At 42.1% G+C, this 19,416-nt stretch overlaps 1 protein-coding gene across 10 annotated transcripts in view; it reads right to left on the bottom strand.

Moving 5' to 3' along the window:
* Positions 1 to 19,416, bottom strand: part of USP19 (ubiquitin specific peptidase 19) — a 39,618-nt gene that overhangs the window by 19,012 nt on the left and 1,190 nt on the right. For 4 of the 10 annotated variants that reach the window (XM_078388797.1, XM_020795402.3, XM_020795397.3 and 1 more), the window contains exons 2-10: positions 15,376 to 15,652; positions 9,826 to 9,954; positions 7,959 to 8,092; positions 6,804 to 7,166; positions 3,709 to 3,961; positions 2,856 to 3,012; positions 2,605 to 2,676; positions 1,964 to 2,079; positions 1,116 to 1,330 (exon numbers count right to left, since the gene is read on the bottom strand). In XM_078388797.1, the coding sequence (XP_078244923.1) occupies positions 1,116 to 1,330; positions 1,964 to 2,079; positions 2,605 to 2,676; positions 2,856 to 3,012; positions 3,709 to 3,961; positions 6,804 to 7,166; positions 7,959 to 8,092; positions 9,826 to 9,954; positions 15,376 to 15,517 (1,581 nt within the window). In that variant the 5' untranslated portion in view covers positions 15,518 to 15,652. Of the gene's footprint in view, positions 1 to 1,115; positions 1,331 to 1,963; positions 2,080 to 2,604; positions 2,677 to 2,855; positions 3,013 to 3,708; positions 3,962 to 6,803; positions 7,167 to 7,958; positions 8,093 to 9,825; positions 9,955 to 11,129; positions 11,187 to 15,375; positions 15,653 to 19,416 lie in introns of all 10 variants that reach the window. The other 6 variants (XM_078388799.1, XM_072989290.2, XM_072989288.2 and 3 more) reach the window with 3 other exon arrangements.

The following is a 19,416-nucleotide window of genomic DNA, read 5'->3' as shown; positions in this document are numbered from 1 at the left end:
TCTTGGGCTAATGTTCTGCATCAATTCAGGGTCTCTCTATTTTATTCCATAGGGAACCCAAGATGGCTCACAGCAGATAAAACAAAAGATTTAAATACATGGTGTAACTGAGGGTAAGATTTCTATGGCATGCCATCTTTTTTCTGCAGCCCATATTTGAACCTATAAGTGGATTTTGAAATGTTTATGAGTAATTTGGTGAGAAAGCCCAGATTACTCATAAACATGTTTAAACGTGCCTGTGGGTTCAAGTATAAGTTGCAGAGAAAGTGTGAAATGTCATAGAATTCCTAAGACAACTTACTGCTTAAAAGCCTGCCTAAAGACTTTTCCTTGCAAGATTTGGAATCTTATACACTCTGTATGTTAACAGCAAAGTTTCTCAGTGCTGATCTCTGCACAATGTAAAGGGAAACAAAGAGGGAGCTGCTAAAAGAATGCATAGATTTCAAGGAAAGCTTCCCCTCTCCACCAAAAAACCCTCTCCAAACAGACTATGGGTCGGTGCAGTTACATGCAAAGTGAAAGAGAGAACACACAGCCCAGTCAGGCCATCAACAACCCTGGCTGCAGAAACTCTTTCTGTGGCCAGACCACTCTAACACTGCCAACCCAGCAATTACCCTGCACTTTTCTTGGCTCCTTTACTGCCCCCAGTTTAGACAAGACTTTAAAGGAAGAAATATGAGCTTTCTATTGCCTTTCTTCTGAGCACACTGACAAAACCTGAAGCCTTCTCTACCCAGGAAACAGGAGTTGAAAGCAATGTCATTTCCTAACCAGTTTCCTTTCCTCTGGGCCATGGAAGGAAAAGCTCTACGACTGCATGGCGGCATCACACCCAAGTCTTTCTAAAGGCACCAGGTTCAGAAACTTGGGGGAGAATCTACCAGACAGAAACACTTCCAAACCTGCAGGCCATGTTATATTCTGGAGATTACATATAGCTCAGATTAGCCATTTTAACCCATTTGTGCAAGACGCCAACCCATATAAATCCAAGCAGCTTTGACTTGCTTGCACCCCCACCCTTCCCCAAGAGTCAGCTTGCTGGCTGCATTAAGGACCCAGCAGATTTGGAAATGGAAACTCAAGCAGAAGGTGTGAGTTCTCACCGAGGGCACAAGGGGTTCCTGCTTCACGGGCACATGCTCTGGCATGGTCCGCGCAGCTACACCATCGAGGCCACCGTCCTCCGTTCGTGGCTTCTCCTTCTCACCTCCTCGTGGTTCCTCTTTGGTAGACAGAGGGTGCTGGTTACTTCCTTGCTGGCTTTTATCCAGGGGGGTAGGACCTGTTGGCATGGCAACCTTTGCACCACCCACTGCACCTTAAAAAGGGGGAAAAGGGGGCTTGCGGTTAGCAGCACCACGGACAAGCAGTTCATCCCAGAGTGCAGGACAGGCAACAATGGGGCTCAAGTTAAAGGAAGCCAGATATCGGTTGAATATCAGGAAAAACTTCCTAATAGTGCGACAATGGAACCATTTACCTCGGGAGTTGGTGAGTGCTCCAACACTGGAGGCATTCAAGAAAAAACTTGGGATAATCACCTGGAAGATATGCTTTGATTGTATTCCTGCACTGAGCAGGGGCTGGACTTGATGGCCCTGTAGGCCCCTTCCAACTTCAATTTTCTATGATTCTATGCTATTGTACTGCTGATATGTAAGGAGCACCATTCCAATTCCTTTCTTAACTGATATTAGACAGAAATACGTCGAAAACCAGGCTAACAAATTGAACTAACTGGACTGGTACTCAACTTCAGAAGAATGACCGCCCTCTCCTTGACCCCCACCTAAAAGCAATGAAGTGATTCAAGGAGAGCAGGCTATTCCTTTCCCTGATTAAGTGGTGATTTCAGAATCATCAGCCTCCCTGGAATCCCACAATCCCCTCACATTGCCAAGCCCAAGAAACCCCAACAATAGAGTGAACTCTGAAAAGTCAAGGCGCAGACCTCGTGCTGCTGGAGCCTCCAGGCCCCCCCAGCGCTGGCTCTGCCGTTTCTTCAAGCAGATGTCAATGCGGGCAGGAGTGAAGTTGTACGTGCACTGGTCTGGCTCTATGAGGTTCCTACATGACAAACCAATAGGATGGAACAAGGAGATGAGAGAACATCAGGTTTACAATCCAACAAAGCAAAGGACTTCTGCACATTATGGAAGTGATTGATTCTGGAATGTTCAATTCATTCATTCCATTTTATGGGGAAAGAAAAAGAACCTCCTAACAGCAGAGGTCCCAGGCTAGTGATCACCCTGCTGCTCTCAGCATTTCATTTCTGACGAGCTTCGATCATGAACACTGCTGCACTCAAATAGCAGAGAAGAACTGCAGAGTTGGGGAGGAGATGATGAGACCAAAGCAAAACTAACAATTATAAAATCCAACTGGGACAAGTCCATAGCTTTGCTGACCAGTAACATGTAGTATAGCCAAGGCTGGTGTTCATGCCACAGAAAAGAGATGGTGATCAGAAAGATGATGGGTTTGTTATGAAGCCACAACTAGACCTCGTGCCTGTTAATGGTTTCTAAGAACATAATGCAGTCATTGTAGTAACTGGCAATATCAGAAGAACTCAAGAAAATTCGATACCTGAGTTTTACTTGCCACCTGAATACTGTATGAGGGCCACAGCTGGGATGCACTCGCAGAAAATTGGCATCACTGCAAAGAAAAGAAAAGTAAGGCTTCCAACACAAGCTGGAGAATATACATAATTCAATGCACTCCAACCTTTGCCTGAGTCAATCCAGCTAACATCCAGTCCTCACAGGTTTTGATGATTGGAACACTCTAGTTCTAGAAGAAGAAGAGCTAGCTTACCCCATTTGAAGTCATCATACCTTGTCTGGAACATTAGGGTGAAGTCTTGCTCCCGAAAAAGCACCTTGGACATCTCCTTCTGAATTTCCTTCACATAAACATGCACCACCATAGAATCGTTCCCTTTCTCATAGGAATCATTCTTCACAAATGTGAGATTCACAATGGGCTCTGGTTCTACAAGGGAAAAAGCAAAGAACAATAATAAGAGCAGAGGGACACCCTCCATAGGGGCTCTGAAGTACTCCCGACAACATTGGCCAAGGCAGGAAACGTGGCAAAGAACCAGAATCTCCACTGACCCATTTTCAAGAGATTCTCTCTAAGGGCCATTTAACAAAGAGGATGGAACACAGCACTAAGGAGGGAGCTCTTAAGTACTACAATTCTGTAGCAAAAGCTTAACTCTAAAAACTGTACACGTTATGCAAATTAAACAGACCCACATAAGATATACTTTCGCTAACGGTGCACAGATCCAAAGAACTATCCAGAACACTGATCTGACCCTCTCAATGCTAGAAACTATGCCTCTGCTACTCTCCGTCCCCAGTATAATATGGATATAAACGTTACACACATGCCATTTAGGTCAGTATTGTTTCTTCCAAACAGTAAGCAACTGTCATTTTTCCACCATATACAATCTCTCCTGTTGCTCAAATATTGTCAAGTATAAGTATATGCTTTGGAATACAGGAAACTATCTTAAAAAAAAAAATCGTATTTCCTAGGCCAATCTACACTGATTATTAAACAGAGAGTCAAACAAGGACCTGGTCTCTATGAACCTTGGCGTCCAGTAGTAGAGTTCTGTGGATCTGAGTTTTATTCCCCCACCTAAAAATGGGAGAGCTCCACAACCTTCCTCACCATTAGCAACAGCCTCAAGAGCCTCCTCCTCCCTGGACCAGTCTGTCTTCTGAGCGTCATCAGAAGGCAAGGAAGAAGAAAGACTTTTGCAGAAGGTAGATACCGCTTCTGGTCCCTGTGCATCCTCAGAGGAACCGGCGGCCTGTGATATCCTCTTCTCTGGGCAGGGCCCAGACTCAGGAGGCAATGGATCTGCAGGGGCGGCAGGCAGCGGCATTCCCATTGGCATTGACTCCCTCTGCAGTCTATCAGCCTAGCAATCCAGAGAGAAGAACAAAAGGCATAATCAGACACTGAGACAGCCACTGCAAAATGTTTCACTCTGCCATCGTGAGCCTTCAATACGAAAACTCCTAATCTATGGTCACTTAAAAAAAAGCTGTGATAAAACAGTAGTGAGAGACAGTATGGTGCAATGGGTAGAACAGTAGTTCCCAACCTTGGATAACCCAGGTGTTCTTGGACTGCAGTGCCCAGAAGCCTTCACTACCAGCTGTGCTTGCCAGGATTTCAGGGAGGTGCAGTCCAGGACACCTGAGTTAACCAAGATTGGGAACCACTAGGATACAGTAAACAGACTACTGTATTCAGTTTCAGGACACCTGGATACAAATCCCCATTTAGCAATGGAAGCTCAAGGGCAGCGGCAATGATAAAACTAAGATATTTAGACATATTCTGTTTCACAGTACCATTAAAGATAAGAAACCACTGTCAGAGGAGAATCTGGTATAACTCTCTTAACCACTGTTCTACTAGAGTTCCTCTGTTCCAGAAAGATAACAATGCTTTGGACTAAATCAAAATTCCTCACAGTAACTAGAAAAAAATGAGGCAGTGGGGCCCAAGCCAGCTTCCCATGAAGTTCCTACAGATAAAGTCACGTCTCAGCTACTTCCTTTGTATTCCTTCCGGCAAGAAGACAACAGAATATTTCAGGTGGGAGAGCTATTAAACGTGCAAGAAACAAATAAAATTCATGTTCTCAAAACTAAACAATATTAATAGGGCATAAAACTAGCTGTGGGTGATTTTACAGTAGCTCTAATTACCACGAAGAAAAAGCTGTGTTGTTTCATTTCTGACCCTTACGCCAAAGGCTCCAAAAATGTTCGGATCTACTTTATTTTGTACTTTTCTATTCCAATCACCCGTGATTATGATCAATTTCCTCCTGGACACCTACATACAGTAAAAACTTTCAATTTATTTGTCAACAACATAGGCAGAGTTACATTATAGCCCTTTACTGCTTGTGTTACAGTGTCATTATTAAAGTGACACAATTCTTTATGAGTCTGCCTGCCTGGAACTGTTCTATTCTGGTCCACTTCAGCTTGCTCACACCAAGCACTGCAATATTTGAAAACTCCATTACTGGTTACTGGTTTCAAGACCAGCTCCAGTCATACTTGTCAAATTATGTGTTCCAATTACACATGCAGAGCAGCATCAGATTTCCCTTTTGCTCTGTGCACACTGACAATCAAATGTCCTTTCAGTTTTAATCAAGCCACTTCATTTAATGACAGTGCTATCCATGCTTGTTCTTTGCTCTTTCCCAGCAGGTGACGGAGGATCTTTCTAGTGTCAAGTCCCATTTTGCAGCACTATCTGTTGTTGCTTTTTGAACTTGTTCTTCATAGGGATTTCAAGCTATAAAACATTCAGAAATAGTTTAACACTGTCACTGTTTGCCTAACACCAATTAAAGAGTCAGTTTGAATATCACTGCTGTTTATGAAAAGATCCTACACCGGTGCTGCCTTTCAGTGCTAGTGCTGCTGCTGCTGCTGCAGTGGCAGCAAACCAAGCAGTTGCAGATCTCAGAAATAACACCAAGTTGCAAGCAAAAAAAAAAAAAAAAAAAAAAAAAAAAAAAAAAAAAAAAAACGGCAATATTAGGAACAGCATACATACTGTGCTGATATTTAACAGATACTTAGTTTTTTTTGTTAAAACTTGTATCTGTTATATAACACTAGTCAATGTTTTCATAATTTTGATTGACCGTGCCTGGTGTTTTTGAATAACCACCACTACAACCACGACCTCTGAACTGCAGAGCTGGAAGAGACCCTATGGATCACTGAGTCCAGTCCCTCTCAATGAGGCACAGTGGGGGGAGCTGAATTCCCAGCTTCTGGCTCTGCAGCCAGAAACCTAAGCCACTGAGTTATCCAGTGGTTCACACAGTTACAGTAAGATTTCCTTCCTCTAAATATAGACCAGGTAGACTGGACTAGTAAGAATTATAGAAGACAGCACAGCAGATCTACTGCTTGTAGATGTGTTTTGTTATGTATTGTTATGTATTGTCAAGTTGCGCCCAACTTCTACCAATACAAATCTCAAGGTGCATGAGATTTTAAAAATGGTTTTACCAATGCCACACACACTACAGTGAGTTTCCATGGCCAAGTGAGGATTTGAACCCAGGTCTCCTGAGTCTTAGTCCATCATTCTAGCCACTACACTACACTCAACCCTTATCTGTAGAGGTTAACAATACTAAACCTTGTTTCATTTCAGCTCTTCCAAACCATTAATGATGTGCTATAAAGCAGGAGTCCCCAACCCCCGGTCTGCGGACTGATCTCAGTCTGTGGAGACAAATCTCCCCCCACAACCCCGCAGATGCATGCATAGCCCTCCCATGCACGCACACCTCCATGCTAAACTGGTCTGTTGAGGCAAAAAGGTTGGGGACGACTGCTATAAAGAGAATTAGATGGATAGTGAATGCTGCAGCATTTACCTGATGTGGACATTAGGATGGATGTATTGACATGCCAATGTTCTGAATGAGAAACACTGGATTTGTGAGGTTAATTTGACACACAAATTCAACTATTCAATTTTCTACTTTCAGTTTTTTTCCTCTTGTAGGCATAAGTCTCTGTTCTTTACAAACACCCAGCCCTTCTTTTCTGAGAGTAGACCATGAACCCCGAGTTCTTCCTTTGATCCTAAGTCATGTGACACAATAATGACATGGCCTACTGTACTTTAGGTAAAGAGCAAACCATAAGACTCAAACCTTGGATCAAAAAACACCCCCCCCCCATACACACACTTCCTCTATTTCTCCTCACCTTCAGCCCCAATGTGACACCTCCCTGGGCTCCTAGGCCAGTCCTCTGGCTATCAAGTTCCCTACAGAGCACGGGGCTGCGGTTCCCTTCTTCTTTCAAGAGGCTGGCCTTGACACACACTGCCCTTTTTGCGCTGGGACCAGCTGGCAGACCAGGACTAGCTGGGTTCTTCCCTCCTGTGGTTTCATTCCTCCCAGGAGCTCGCTTTGGGTTTGAGGGTTCTCGTTTGCCCTTGGATGGCTCCACAGTACTACACGGCTGGAGAGTCTCAGTTATGTCCTCCACAGAAGATGGTTTATCTTTGCCATTCTCCTTACACACAGCCTTCTTGGTCTGCTCCCTTGAGCCATCCTTGGAGCGCGTCTGGAAGAACAGCAATAAACCAAATTCAAAATAATTATAGTAAGTTACAAAAAGAAACAAGTTTCTTTGGATAACTGAGCTTAACAAATTTACTGTAATTGCCTACAAGAAATAAATGTATACCAAAACTGGGTGAAGAGGTAAAACTGTTTGCTCTGGGCTGCAATGGATAAAACTTTCTTTCAATAAATCACTGACATACAGTGGTGCCCTGCTTGACGATTACCTCATTAGACGAGGAAATTGCTTTACAATGAAGTTTTTGCAATCGCTTTTGCGATCGCAAAACGATGTTTTAATAGGGAAAAACCGCTTTACGACGATCAGTTCCCTGCTTCGGGAACCGATTTTTCGCTTAATGACTATCTTTACAGCTGATCATCAGGTCTTCAAAATGGACGCTTGTTGTGCAAAATGGCTCCCTGCTGTGTTTTAGGACGGATTCCTCGCATTACAGGCACTAGAAAATGGCCGCCCTATGGAGGATCTTCGCTGGACGCTGAGGTATTTCGCCCACTGGAACTCACTGAACCCGTTTTCAATGCATTTCAATGGGCTTTTTCATTTCGCTTGACGAGGATTTCATTCTACAGTGATTTTGCTGGAACGGATTATCCTCGTCAAGCGAGGCACCACGGTACTTGAAAATGGAAGGGCCAGTAATAATGAGAGAAGATAGCCCACCTTCTATTCTTACCAGGAATCAGGATCTTGTGAAAGACCAAACAAAGGAATAAAAGGACGCTCATAAAGACATGAGACAGACAGAGTGAAGAGAAGGCTGAATCTTACTAAGAGGGAAGCCCAGTTGTGCAAAGGGATCTTCTTCTGCAGCACCAGTTGTAAGATGTTTCCCTTTTTGTACTGTACTTTGGTGCAAGAGCTCTCAACTTCCTCATAGAACTGGCAGTTCCACTGGCGGCCATCTGCAGAGGGAGAGAGGCAATAGAAAACTCTCAGGGATACACCACTGTGGCTTTTCCTCCCTCGCACAGTAAACTGAAGGGCAAAACATAGTGGTGCATATGCACAGCTACAAAAGGCACCATGCAATACGTAGAATCTTGAATGAATGGATCTGGACTGGTAAAAAAACTGGCCTAACAGCTTGGAAAGGCCACTGAAAATTATTATAGATAATGCAGGGCTATATGGCCTGATACAATGCAGGAAAACAACTTTACATGTCTGCAATGCTCTTACTGTTCCACAGCTCAACCAAAAACCTACTTCTATTTGATTTATTTATTTATTTAACTTATATTTATTTATTTATTTATTTATTTATTTATTTATTGAATTTATATGCTGCCCACTCCACCCGAAGTTCTCTGGGCGGCTTGCAGCATTTAAAATACAATAAAAAGGCAAAATAAAAGGGCAAAATAATTAAAATGCAAATAAAAATATATATTCTAAAAGTTGCCATCAGACCCAGAGCTGATATTATTTCAGTTAAAAGCCTTCTGGAACAGGAAGTTTTTGAGCTGGCACCGAAATGTGATCAGCGTCGGCGCCAGTACTTCTACTGACATAACTAGGACAGTCCTCTTCTCATGTCACGACAGGTGACAAACATTAATGCTGAAATATTTGTATTAAGAATAAATCCATACATGGATTTGGTTCAGTGACACATTATGTCTCATACATAATATGAGTTCTGTTGATTCAAACCAAATCCTCTTTAGTCCAGGGACGTGGTGGCGCTGCGAGCTAAACCGCAGAAGCCTGTGCTGCAGGGTCAGAAGACCAAGCAGTCGTAAGATCGAATCCACGCGACGGAGTGAGCTCCCGTTGCTTGTCCCAGCTCCCACCAACCTAGCGGTTCGAAAGCATGCAAATGCAAGTAGATCAATAGGGACCACCTTGGTGGGAAGGTAACAGCATTCCATGTCTAAGTCACACTGGCCATGTGACCACGGAAGATTGTCTTCGGACAAACGCTGGCTCTATGGCTTGAAAACGGGGATGAGCACTGCCCCCTAGAGTCGAACACGACTGGACAAAAATTGTCAAGGGGAACCTTTATCTTCATTTCCATTGCGGCCACTCAGCTGCCTACTGGAAATCTATCAGAAGAAATCAAGTCCAAGACCACACCTCCAGTTCTTCAACAAATGGTATTTACAATTTGCAAGTAACTTTTGGGGGAAGGTGTCCTCTGAAGTGTGGAGTTTCATGAGAAGTCTCATGGTGCAGTGGTTAAACTGAAGTACTGCTGCCAAAACTCTGCTCATGACCTGTGTTCAATCCCAGATAGCCGGCTTGAGGTTCACTCAACCTTCCATCCTTCTGAGATTGGAAAATGAGTACCCAGCTTGCTGGGGGCAACATGTTACCAGCATTATTAAATTATAAACCACCCAGAGAATACAAAATGTCTACTATTCATGCTTTCTTTCCACAGAAAGGTAAGTAATTGTCCTCCTTTCTCCTGACAAGGCTCCATGTTCAACTTTACTAGTTTTTGTTGCTTCAATTCTGACCTGATTCTCTCCATTCTCTTCCATTCTGCTTTGAGTTTTATTTTAGAAAGGTTGATTTCTATTCCTCATCCCCAGAAACTGAACAAAGGAAGCTTCTGTAAAATATGGAGAAGCTCATTCCCCTAATTTGAAATGCTGAGAGCCGGGGGGGGGGGAGTTGCATCACATACCAGGTAATTTGACAACACAACTGGTGTCTGTGAAAGACGTATTTACTTCTTCGGCTTTCAGGACCTTACTGCCCAAGCTCAGCCTTACAATAATTTCATCAGCATTCTGCTTCCAGTCCAGTAGCAAGTCTAGGAAACAAAAGTGATAAAATGTCAGTCTCTCACTTGCAGATGCAAATGGCAAGCTTCTCAATTCATACAGAAGGATGTAAAAACAGAGCATGGATTAGTTAATAACAAAGTGCAAATAAGATTACTTCTTTTGACACACAGTGCAACCAACACATGGGAGTCGCTGCCACAATAAATGTTAGCATGGTAACTAGCACAAACTGTTAGCCATTGCAGAAAAAAAAAGAAACAATTCTGGAAAGTGTGTGTTAATCAAGTATGTCAGAATGGTTGCAGTGCAGTGGCTAACTGTAAGATGTGAGTGAAAAGATCCCACTTGAAAGAATCTCTCACCTCACACAATAAACTTATCATGTGACCTACAGGCAAGCCTCTCAGCACCACATTTGCATCCTGGATGTAATCCAACTATACATGACTGTTAAAAGATTTATGGAACTCATGCATGTGAACCAGGGTTTAAACTGCTATATTAATTCTAAATACTGTATTATATACTCAGTAGCAATTGGTGGAGATTAATAAATAAGGTGCAATGGATGTCCCCAGCATGTCTCACCTTTGGACTCTGCCTGAAGACATTTAATATGGCAATAGTCAGCTAAGATCGATGGATCAGTGACATGATCCAACACAAATATTCTTGGGATCTCTTCAATCCAAAGCTTCAAACAGGAAGAGATATCCCTGAATACCCATCTATTCCATAAGAAAAGACACAGTTCTGATGCCCTGGTCCCATATGCTGACAAAGGGTCAGTCTTAGCCAGAGACTGGAAAACTGTCATACTCACTTGGGTATTCTGGGAAGTACATAGTCGAAAAAAGGAACATTTCCAAGCTTTAGTTTAACACATCCTTTCCATGATTCAAAGAGCCAAAAACAGGGTCAGCCCATCCCTACTGAAGCTGCCACAGAACCTTCTTCTTTATAAAGAATGTGACATTCTTCATAAAGAAAATAAAGAGCCTGCTTCTCAGTCACACTATTTCTACAGCATGTGAGACTGTCTGATTTCTATAATTTACTTGACTGCTCGTTAGGAAAGCAATCCTCGGGTCCAAAGATGGCAGAAAAGGTCACAAATAGTGAGATGATACATGGTGAGAACAGACTGGGTAGCTCAATACTTGTCCAATTTACTCATGCACCGTCATCCCTTTTGACTTACCCTCCTCAGACTCCCTCTGCCAAATGGGCTCTATCAGCTCCAGGCCAGGGAAAAGCTCTAGTGATCAAAGAAACACAGAAAAAGTGTGTTGCTTTGCCATGAGCCATCTGAGCAGCTGCTCTTCTGCTCATTTTGGAAAAGACCCTCTAAAAATTATGTAATTTTAAATGGCATGTTGCTACAGAACTACCTGAGTTGCCTGGATAAGACAGCTACACATCATGAACAATAGGCAGTAAAACATTTTGGAAGAGAACAAGACAAGCAAAGCTTACTTGATTTATCAGATCATTACTTCAACTCCTTAAGGAATTAGAGCAAATGGTGTTTCCTTGTCCCTTGGTCACTACATACAGGATTGCAGCTTGGGAAAGTGACTTTTTAAAAACACAATTTCTAGAACCTCTAAAAAGTGCAGAAAGTCACCATGTGAGCTGGGGAGCTATAATTTAAAAAAAGTTTTCCAAGGTTTGCACCGCATATAAAAGAGGGCCTGCATCAGATGTACAAAGGACTGGGAGAAGAAATGGCAGCCCTTGAAAACTATAGTCTCTGTCAACTTTGAGACAGGATAAATGATCTTGGGGCAGTGAGGTGAGCAGTAAATGTCTTCAAATAGCTCAGCACAGTGCTGGAGCCCAATCATAACCTCTACCTCTGCAGTTTCTTCATTGCATAATTATAAATTCTGGGTTTACAGAGAGAGTAGGCAAAGTGGTATATGTGACAGGAAAAGAAGCAGACTATATTCATCTGTTGTGATGCCCAATTAAGTTTAAACATATTGCTTATATGATAAAGGTTTTGAAATATATTGTTCTGAAATAAATTGGTTTGGTACAGTATGTGATGGGATGAGGAGAGTGAGGAGCATGGAATGATGGTATGAATGGTTCTGATTAGCCAGGAGAAACTAGGGGAGTGGTTAGGGTTGGTTAAGGTTTGGGAGCATCTGTGGGTTTAAGAGATCAAGCCTTCACCACCACCTCTGCTGGACAGTATTTCTGTGAGTTGAAGTCCAAGAACATCTGGAGGCCCAAGACTGTGGACTACTGAGGTAAAGCACTGGTTCCCAACCTTGGGTAACGCAGGTGTTCTTGGACTGCAATTCCCAGAACCCTTCACCACCAGCTGTTCTAGCCAGGGGTTTTGGGAGCTGCAATCCAAGAATGCTGGGGTTACCCAAGAGGTAGAGGGTGATTCTTAATAAAAGAGTTGGGAATTTGAAAGAGGAGAAAAGAGGCAGAGAGTGAAGAGTGGTGCCAAATGAATTCAAAGCCTGGAGATAAATAACACATTTGGATACTATTATTTAATAAAACCGTACTAAAATATCCCAAGATTAACAGTGTAGAGCTCAATACATCAGGGCTGGCTATGTGGATGGAGTTCCAAGGAGCAAATACACACATATGGGGCAACTAAAGGAGGGTGACAACAAAAGTTGAAAAGAGAAGAGTAGTGAAGGTTATAAAGAATATTCCAGTGGTTATTTAAAGAAACTATTACCTAAATAATCAACTAGCAAGACAAGGGGAATCTGGACATCATTATGAGAAGGGTAGGACACAGGTACACAAAGAACTCACATATTGGCCATCTAAAGATCAGGCTGAAGATAGAAGGCCTGAGGGGGAAACAGTCCCCAGCGAACGAGCTGGAAAAACAGATACTGAGCAAACAGAGACTGAGAGGGGAAGCACACTGGAATGAGCCTTTTGTACATGAGAAAGTAATGAGGGTGATTTAATTTAAGTTAGAAACTACATACAGTAACTGTTTACAAAGAAGGTGGGTTACCCAAAAAGACATTAGGCAAAACTCCCAAGAGGTAAGAAGGCTGAGAAGCAGAAAAGTATTTCCAGTGGATGGTTAGAGAAGAGTGATCTCTTGGTTTAATAAGCAGTTTCAAGTAAAGCTGGCATTACAAGTTTAGCAGAGAAAGATTGGAGTCCCAAGAGCACTGAATGAATAGCATATGTACATGTATAGGAATGGGTTAGAGGATACATCCCTAAACCTCCGGATAGATACTTCAGTATATCAGCTTAATTATTTCCATATACTGTAGTAAGAATAGCATCTCTGTTGAAGAGGAGGAAGGTACTTCTTGTGTGATCACATGCACTTGTGTGGATAAGTGAAGGAGAAGGAATGGATAGCTGCAACGTGATAGATTTAAGTGGATGAAGCAAGTGTGGGATGGCAATAAAATTGATAGAGAAAGAGTGTGACAGCTCAGATTCTGCCCATAAGCAGAATGCAACTCCTGATACATTACTCCTGAGTCAACAGGGCTCTCAAGAGAAAAAAGGCTGTCCATTTCTGCTTTATATATATAACTTACTGTTTGAAAAAGTCCATGACTGAGTCTTGTGTGATTTGTAGCTCACTGAACTGTGTTGCTCTCTGCTGTAACTTTATCAGAGAAATTGTTCTGAGAACTGTGAAGTCTGAGAACTCTAAACAAATGCAAAAACTTTCCATCTACCAAGCCACAGTCCCTGTCAATTTAGAAAACCATGACCAATGTAGAACCTTGGTAGGAATCGAACTTGACATGCCTTTAACTTCAGCTTCTCTTCCTTGGCTCCTACCCTGCAGTTCTTTGCTTATCCTCCTACTTATTTCCCTGACATGTATCCAAGTACAAAGAGAAATCCTGCTTTCAGTACATTTGATCCAAATTCTCCTTTAGTAAGCTAGCCATTTAGTCTCTCTACCACTGTCAAGAGTTAATACTTCTGCATTTATCAGATCCAGGTGGGTGTCTGTTCTTTTCTGGTTTGTGACCAAAAGCTTATGGACCGCCAAGAGAATTCGGTCCACTATGTGTTTCCAAATACTCAAAACCAACCAGAAAGTTAAATTTCCTACCATTACTACGGAACAAGATAAGTCTGCATTTTACTCTGTTTCTCCCTCTTTATCCTAATGTGATTCTAAATGTATCCATTCTGCATGTTGGATGATTCATCCTGTGCCAACAGAACTCAAGGTAACTTTTGTTGCTTACTCCTTTCCAAGCTATGCCTCACTATTTCCCTACTGCCCTTCTCCCTCCTTCTTGGTTGAATTCCAGTTCCACACCTCTGTCTATCTCTGCCACTGACAGTGAGAAATCTGCCAGTCTAATGCTAGCAGGGTGACACACTAATCTAACCACCTTCCTTCTGCGAATATATACGATAATATATATAGTCTCTAATGGACATCCCTCTCTTTAGGCCTATGAACTAAGTCCTTTCTGACTAATTTATAGCACCGTCATAGCATAGGGATCATTTTTCCTTTCTACTCCATAAATCTTCATCTGTTGTGAGCCATCTTTGTTTCTCCTCAGTCTTCTGCTATGATCTTCTATATTTCTAGAACCACTGTCCTTTTTCTATTTGCCAAAGCCACCTAGTCCCCTTTTCAAACTCTATTCCAAATATCTGCAGAAAAACCATTACTGGTGCAAAATTTAATCCCTCTACTCACATATTTGCTGTTAGTCCTGCTTCCACCTTTAATCTAGCCTGGTGGTTCCCAATCTTGGGTTCCCAGATGTTCTTGGACTAAAACTCCAAGACGTCTTCACCATCTTTGCTGGCCAAGGTTTCTGAGAGCTGTAGTCCAAGAACATCAGAGGACACAAGGCTGGGAAGCACTGTCTAATTCATCATACAAGGGATGCATTTTTAAAATTCAGATAACATGAAACATCTTTTTGTGTTCAGAATTTTATGAGTGGGTGAAAATTGGCATAATTTGTGTTTGCTGAGTTGTATGTGGGGCAAATCATCAATACTTCTATGTAGCAAAATATGGTAGTTGTTCTGTTTGTGGCTCAATAAATGAAGCCACAGTCTCAAGTTTGTAAGAGTTTAAAGGAGTTTGCAAGACATTCTGAAGGTCACTCATTCACAGGGTCACCATGGGCCATAAGAGACTTAACAGCAAATATCATCTCTGATTAATTAATCCAGAGTAAAATATAGTCTTATGTATTTAACCCGACTGCAAACTCTTTGAAAGAGAGCACGTATCACAGTGAAATTCTTGGACAACAGTATCATACTGTATGTGTACAAGAAAAACGTATTTTCCGGAGTTCAGAAGTATTTTTCTTACTTAACAAATAAGTTGGGATTTTCTGGGCTGTGATTCAGAAACCCTGCTGGCTTTGCTAGAATCAGTCCACTACAGATGGCTCTCAGCTTTGTGCTTGTGCTGATGGATAACCTACAGCATAAAGCCCTACCTTTCTTTGAGTCACTGCCAGCTGGCCTCTCGCCTTCTTTACTTTCCTGATTGGCTCGGTCCTTCTGCTTCTTCTTATTGGCGGCATCATCCACTGCCCGTGCTGTTCGTCTCTGACCAGGGACACTGGCACTACTGGACATTTTCAGCCGTTTGGATGAGACAAACGGCCCGCCGGGGTCAGTGACGGAGTCTGGGTCAGGGGTGCGACGTTTTCTTCCCGAGCCAGCTATCTTGGCGACTCTTTGTGGTCAATCTCTCTGGCAAGGAACAAATACCTGGGGGGACACATGAAGAAGACATTAGGTAAATGTGGCAACAGAGGAAGGGAAAACAGCTCTGTCCTAGCAAAAGTGTTAAAAACACTGGAAGATAAAAAACAAAATAATCCTGCAATCTGAGCACCACACATGACAAACAAACCAAAAAGAATGGCCAAAAATCCTGTTGGCATAAAGTTAATGCTACAGAGTCAGATCATCATCATCATCCATGACAGTAATATTTAATTTAAATGAATCAAAAACTTCCTGTCCTCATTTCAGTTTCTTAAGCTTCCTAGAGCTCCTTTTTGCCATGAGAAAGTATTTGGGAGCCTAGGGAAAAGGCTGAGGTTTGAACAGTGGAAAAAGCCCCACTGGATCACTGCTGGTGGTCCCTATCCTGGTGGTAGTGATTTGGCAAAGCCCCATCCGGGCAAATCCTGAAGCTTCCAAAGGCTTCCCTTGACCAAGAGGAGAATAGATCTGATAGATGTGGTGAAGATCTAGGAGTGTAAATGGGTATCTAAGCCTATCAAAACTGGAGTGCTGTTATTCAATTCCTTTTCATTACTAGTCACTGTCAGAACAGTTTACAAGACTGTTCGTTTCCATGCAGAATGGTGCTGCTTCAGAAACCAATATATTTTTCGTGATAGGACCAAAGGCCAGTAAAATGTCATCTTAAGTTAGAGAAACTACCTGGTACCTCCACAGTTCTACCAACGCCTTTTCACTGCTTGACAATTTGAGTGTTGAGCATCAAAAAGATCCACTGTGTCTTAAATATTTAATATCTTGCAGCTGAAACATTTTAAAAGTAACTCTCTGAAGCAGTAATCAGAGACAGTCGCAGCCGGGGTGAGCAAGGCAGACTTCCTGCTACACTTCAGGCAAACAATGAGCATGTCTACAAGTCCTGCCTCAGCCAACTCAGGTCCCTAGCTACCAAATGCCACTTTCAATTTCACTGCCACAGCAACTGTTCCAAACACAGGGTTAGACTGCCGTATGAAGAAGCCAAGATTATACATTTCAATTTTTTTTCCTAGTTCATATTCTGCCAATTCAACTCTAAGGAGCACCCCCCAAACAGCTTCACCCACTAATTAGTGCACTCTTGGCACATACTAAAGAGAAGATAAAACCTGGCAATCCTTACTTACAAATGTCACACAAGTTCAGAAAGTACACCGCCAAAATAGCAAGCTCCTGCACAAATACAGTACCTGGAATATGTGCCCTCACAAGCAGCATAATATGAGCAGAGGATAGCCAATCAGACCATAAAAGATATTCCTAGAAAGAAGCACTGGATATCCTACCTCAGATGGTGTTTGAACCAGGCTGGTCCCTTCTAATATTATGAGTCTCACCTATCTTGTTCCACAAAGACAGACTTGCAAGCTATATCAGCCAATGAACCGAGTCACTGTCCACGACTCTTCTCTCACTAAAGCAGCTACATTTTTTATTTATTTATTAGATTTCTATCCCTCCCATCTAGGCCAAAGGTCTACTCTGGTGTTCTGTTTCTGGTGGGCCTAGTGGTCTGCAAAATCCATGGGCACAAATACGGTTGAACATACAGTGATTCTGGGAACCACAACAGTCAGAAAAGAGGCATGGAAGAGAAGTGAGAGCCTCAGAACAGAATACCCTGGGAAACAGTGGGTGGGGACAGATCAGCTCCTGTTTTGGGGAGCACCCAGCAAATGGTCCTTTGGTGATCCTTCTCCTTATCCACTGCTGGACTTCTCTGGCAGTGCCAACCAACACCAGCAGCCTCGAAAATGATAGTGGGTCTAGCCACCATTTTCAACATGTCAACAGTGTCTCCACTGAAGCATAAACTCTCAGTTACTGTGGGAAATTAAAACAGCTATTAAACCCAGATACTGTACCTATGGCTGCTAACAACAGTAAAGGGGGGACATCAGCAATGGTTTGGAACTGACATTTCAAAATACTTCTTAAACACTTAAGGGCCCCTCCTGCTCTAAGACTGCCTAGCCATAATCTCCAAGCCCAATTCAGTTTCCCTAAGAAGAAATTAGTCAGCATAGTTCTTCAGTCAAGCTAAAATAAGACACTCAAGAGATCTACTTCTAGGTTACACAGGAGAGCACTGCCAGCTCCTTTAGCAATATGCTTGGGCTGACATGCCCAAACCACTCCCAAGCAAGGAGTCGATGACTCAGGGCTAAGTGCATGAGATAAAATAGCATCTACAGTGCAGCTATCATGCAGAAGAGAGAGAAAACTTTTGCTGCCTGACAATAAATGGAAATTACAGATTGAAGCCTGACATCATGCAAAATATTGTCCCCACCTGTGAACACATGGTTTAGGATTATAGCATTACTCATGAAACCAAGGACTAATGGCTGGCTCTTAACCATCGATGCTGATCTCTCACTAAGTAGAAGTACTAAGCTTTTCTCCAAGAAGCACTGTTCTGAGGCGCATCCTGAAGGAAGACCTGAAGCCTCATCTAGGACTGGGAAAAGTCACCATTGGGAAAGGTTGCCATTAATACCTGTCTAACATCTAGAAGCCTTAGGATCCTTTAGATACATAGGCAATGAAACCTTGCTTCCCATGCCTCAAAAGGGAGTATTCAGAGTTACAGCCCACTTAGCCAGCCTGGCACCATCTAATTGGAACAATTTTTAGAAAAGAGAATGTTGCCTTCTGATAATGTCTATTTTTCTACTTTATACACAGAAATGCAAGTTCTGCAGTACACAGAGGGCATTTTTATTCTATTTTCAAGATCCTTTTCCATCACCCCTCTTCCATCTGCACATAAAATTACAATTGAATGGTGCTAGAACATTATTTCTCCATATATGAGGCTATGAAATCAAAGTGACATTGTGCCACAAAAGTGCCAAAGTGGTAAACATTGGCACACTACTTAGGCAACCAGCTATGGGAAGAAAAAAGAAGAGTGAAACAAAAAATGCAAACAGTTGCTATCCAAATGAAATATTCTTCCAGACTTGAAAATATAATAATCACTCATAACCAAAACTGAACTTGGGGTGGGAGGGATAATTCAAGACTGAACAAAGACAAACTAAAAATTTTAACAAATAAAGTCTTAGATTTGTCAGGATGAGTACTGAAGAAAGCCAGAAGAGCGTAAAAACCACAAAGCTAATGTTGATTACTCATACCAGTATGAGGACAACAAATCATTGTCTGAAAGAAGGTACTCAGAAAAGTACAGATAAAACAATAAATTTTACCTGCCATGAAAAACAAAGGTGTTATCCAGGCCCACACTGGCTAAGAGCAATAGTTAACATATGGCAACTTAGAAATACTAGCTGCCTTTCTAGATTTTTTTTGTAAAAGCTACACCAGAAGATATACGTAACCCACAATATGAACAATGCAATCCTATGTCTATTTGCTCAGAGGCAAGTTCCACAGAACATATAAGGCTTATTCACATACATGGTGGATAAAAATCAATGATTTTTAAAACTGATTTAAATTATGATTTAATATTTTTTAAATGATGTTATTTAAATTGTCAAAAACTTCAATTTTTAAAAATTTAAATTGTAATTTATATCAATCTGATCTGAACAAATCCGCCCTGTTCACAAACACAGGTAAAGAATGATAGCTTATGTGGTATCAGTTGCCATTGGGTAGCATTTATCACCAGGACTAACAAAAATGGCAGCCTCTGAAAGCATTACTAAATGTATAAGCTGTAGGATAACACCCTGTGTCTCCTTCCAGCCGAAGGCTCAGCAATTCAAATT

This window comes from Pogona vitticeps, chromosome 2 (assembly GCF_051106095.1).
Source record: "Pogona vitticeps strain Pit_001003342236 chromosome 2, PviZW2.1, whole genome shotgun sequence".
Taxonomy (NCBI): Eukaryota; Metazoa; Chordata; class Lepidosauria; order Squamata; family Agamidae; genus Pogona; species Pogona vitticeps.
Note: the sequence above shows the minus strand (reverse complement) of the source record. Positions and strands in the feature narration are given on the sequence as shown.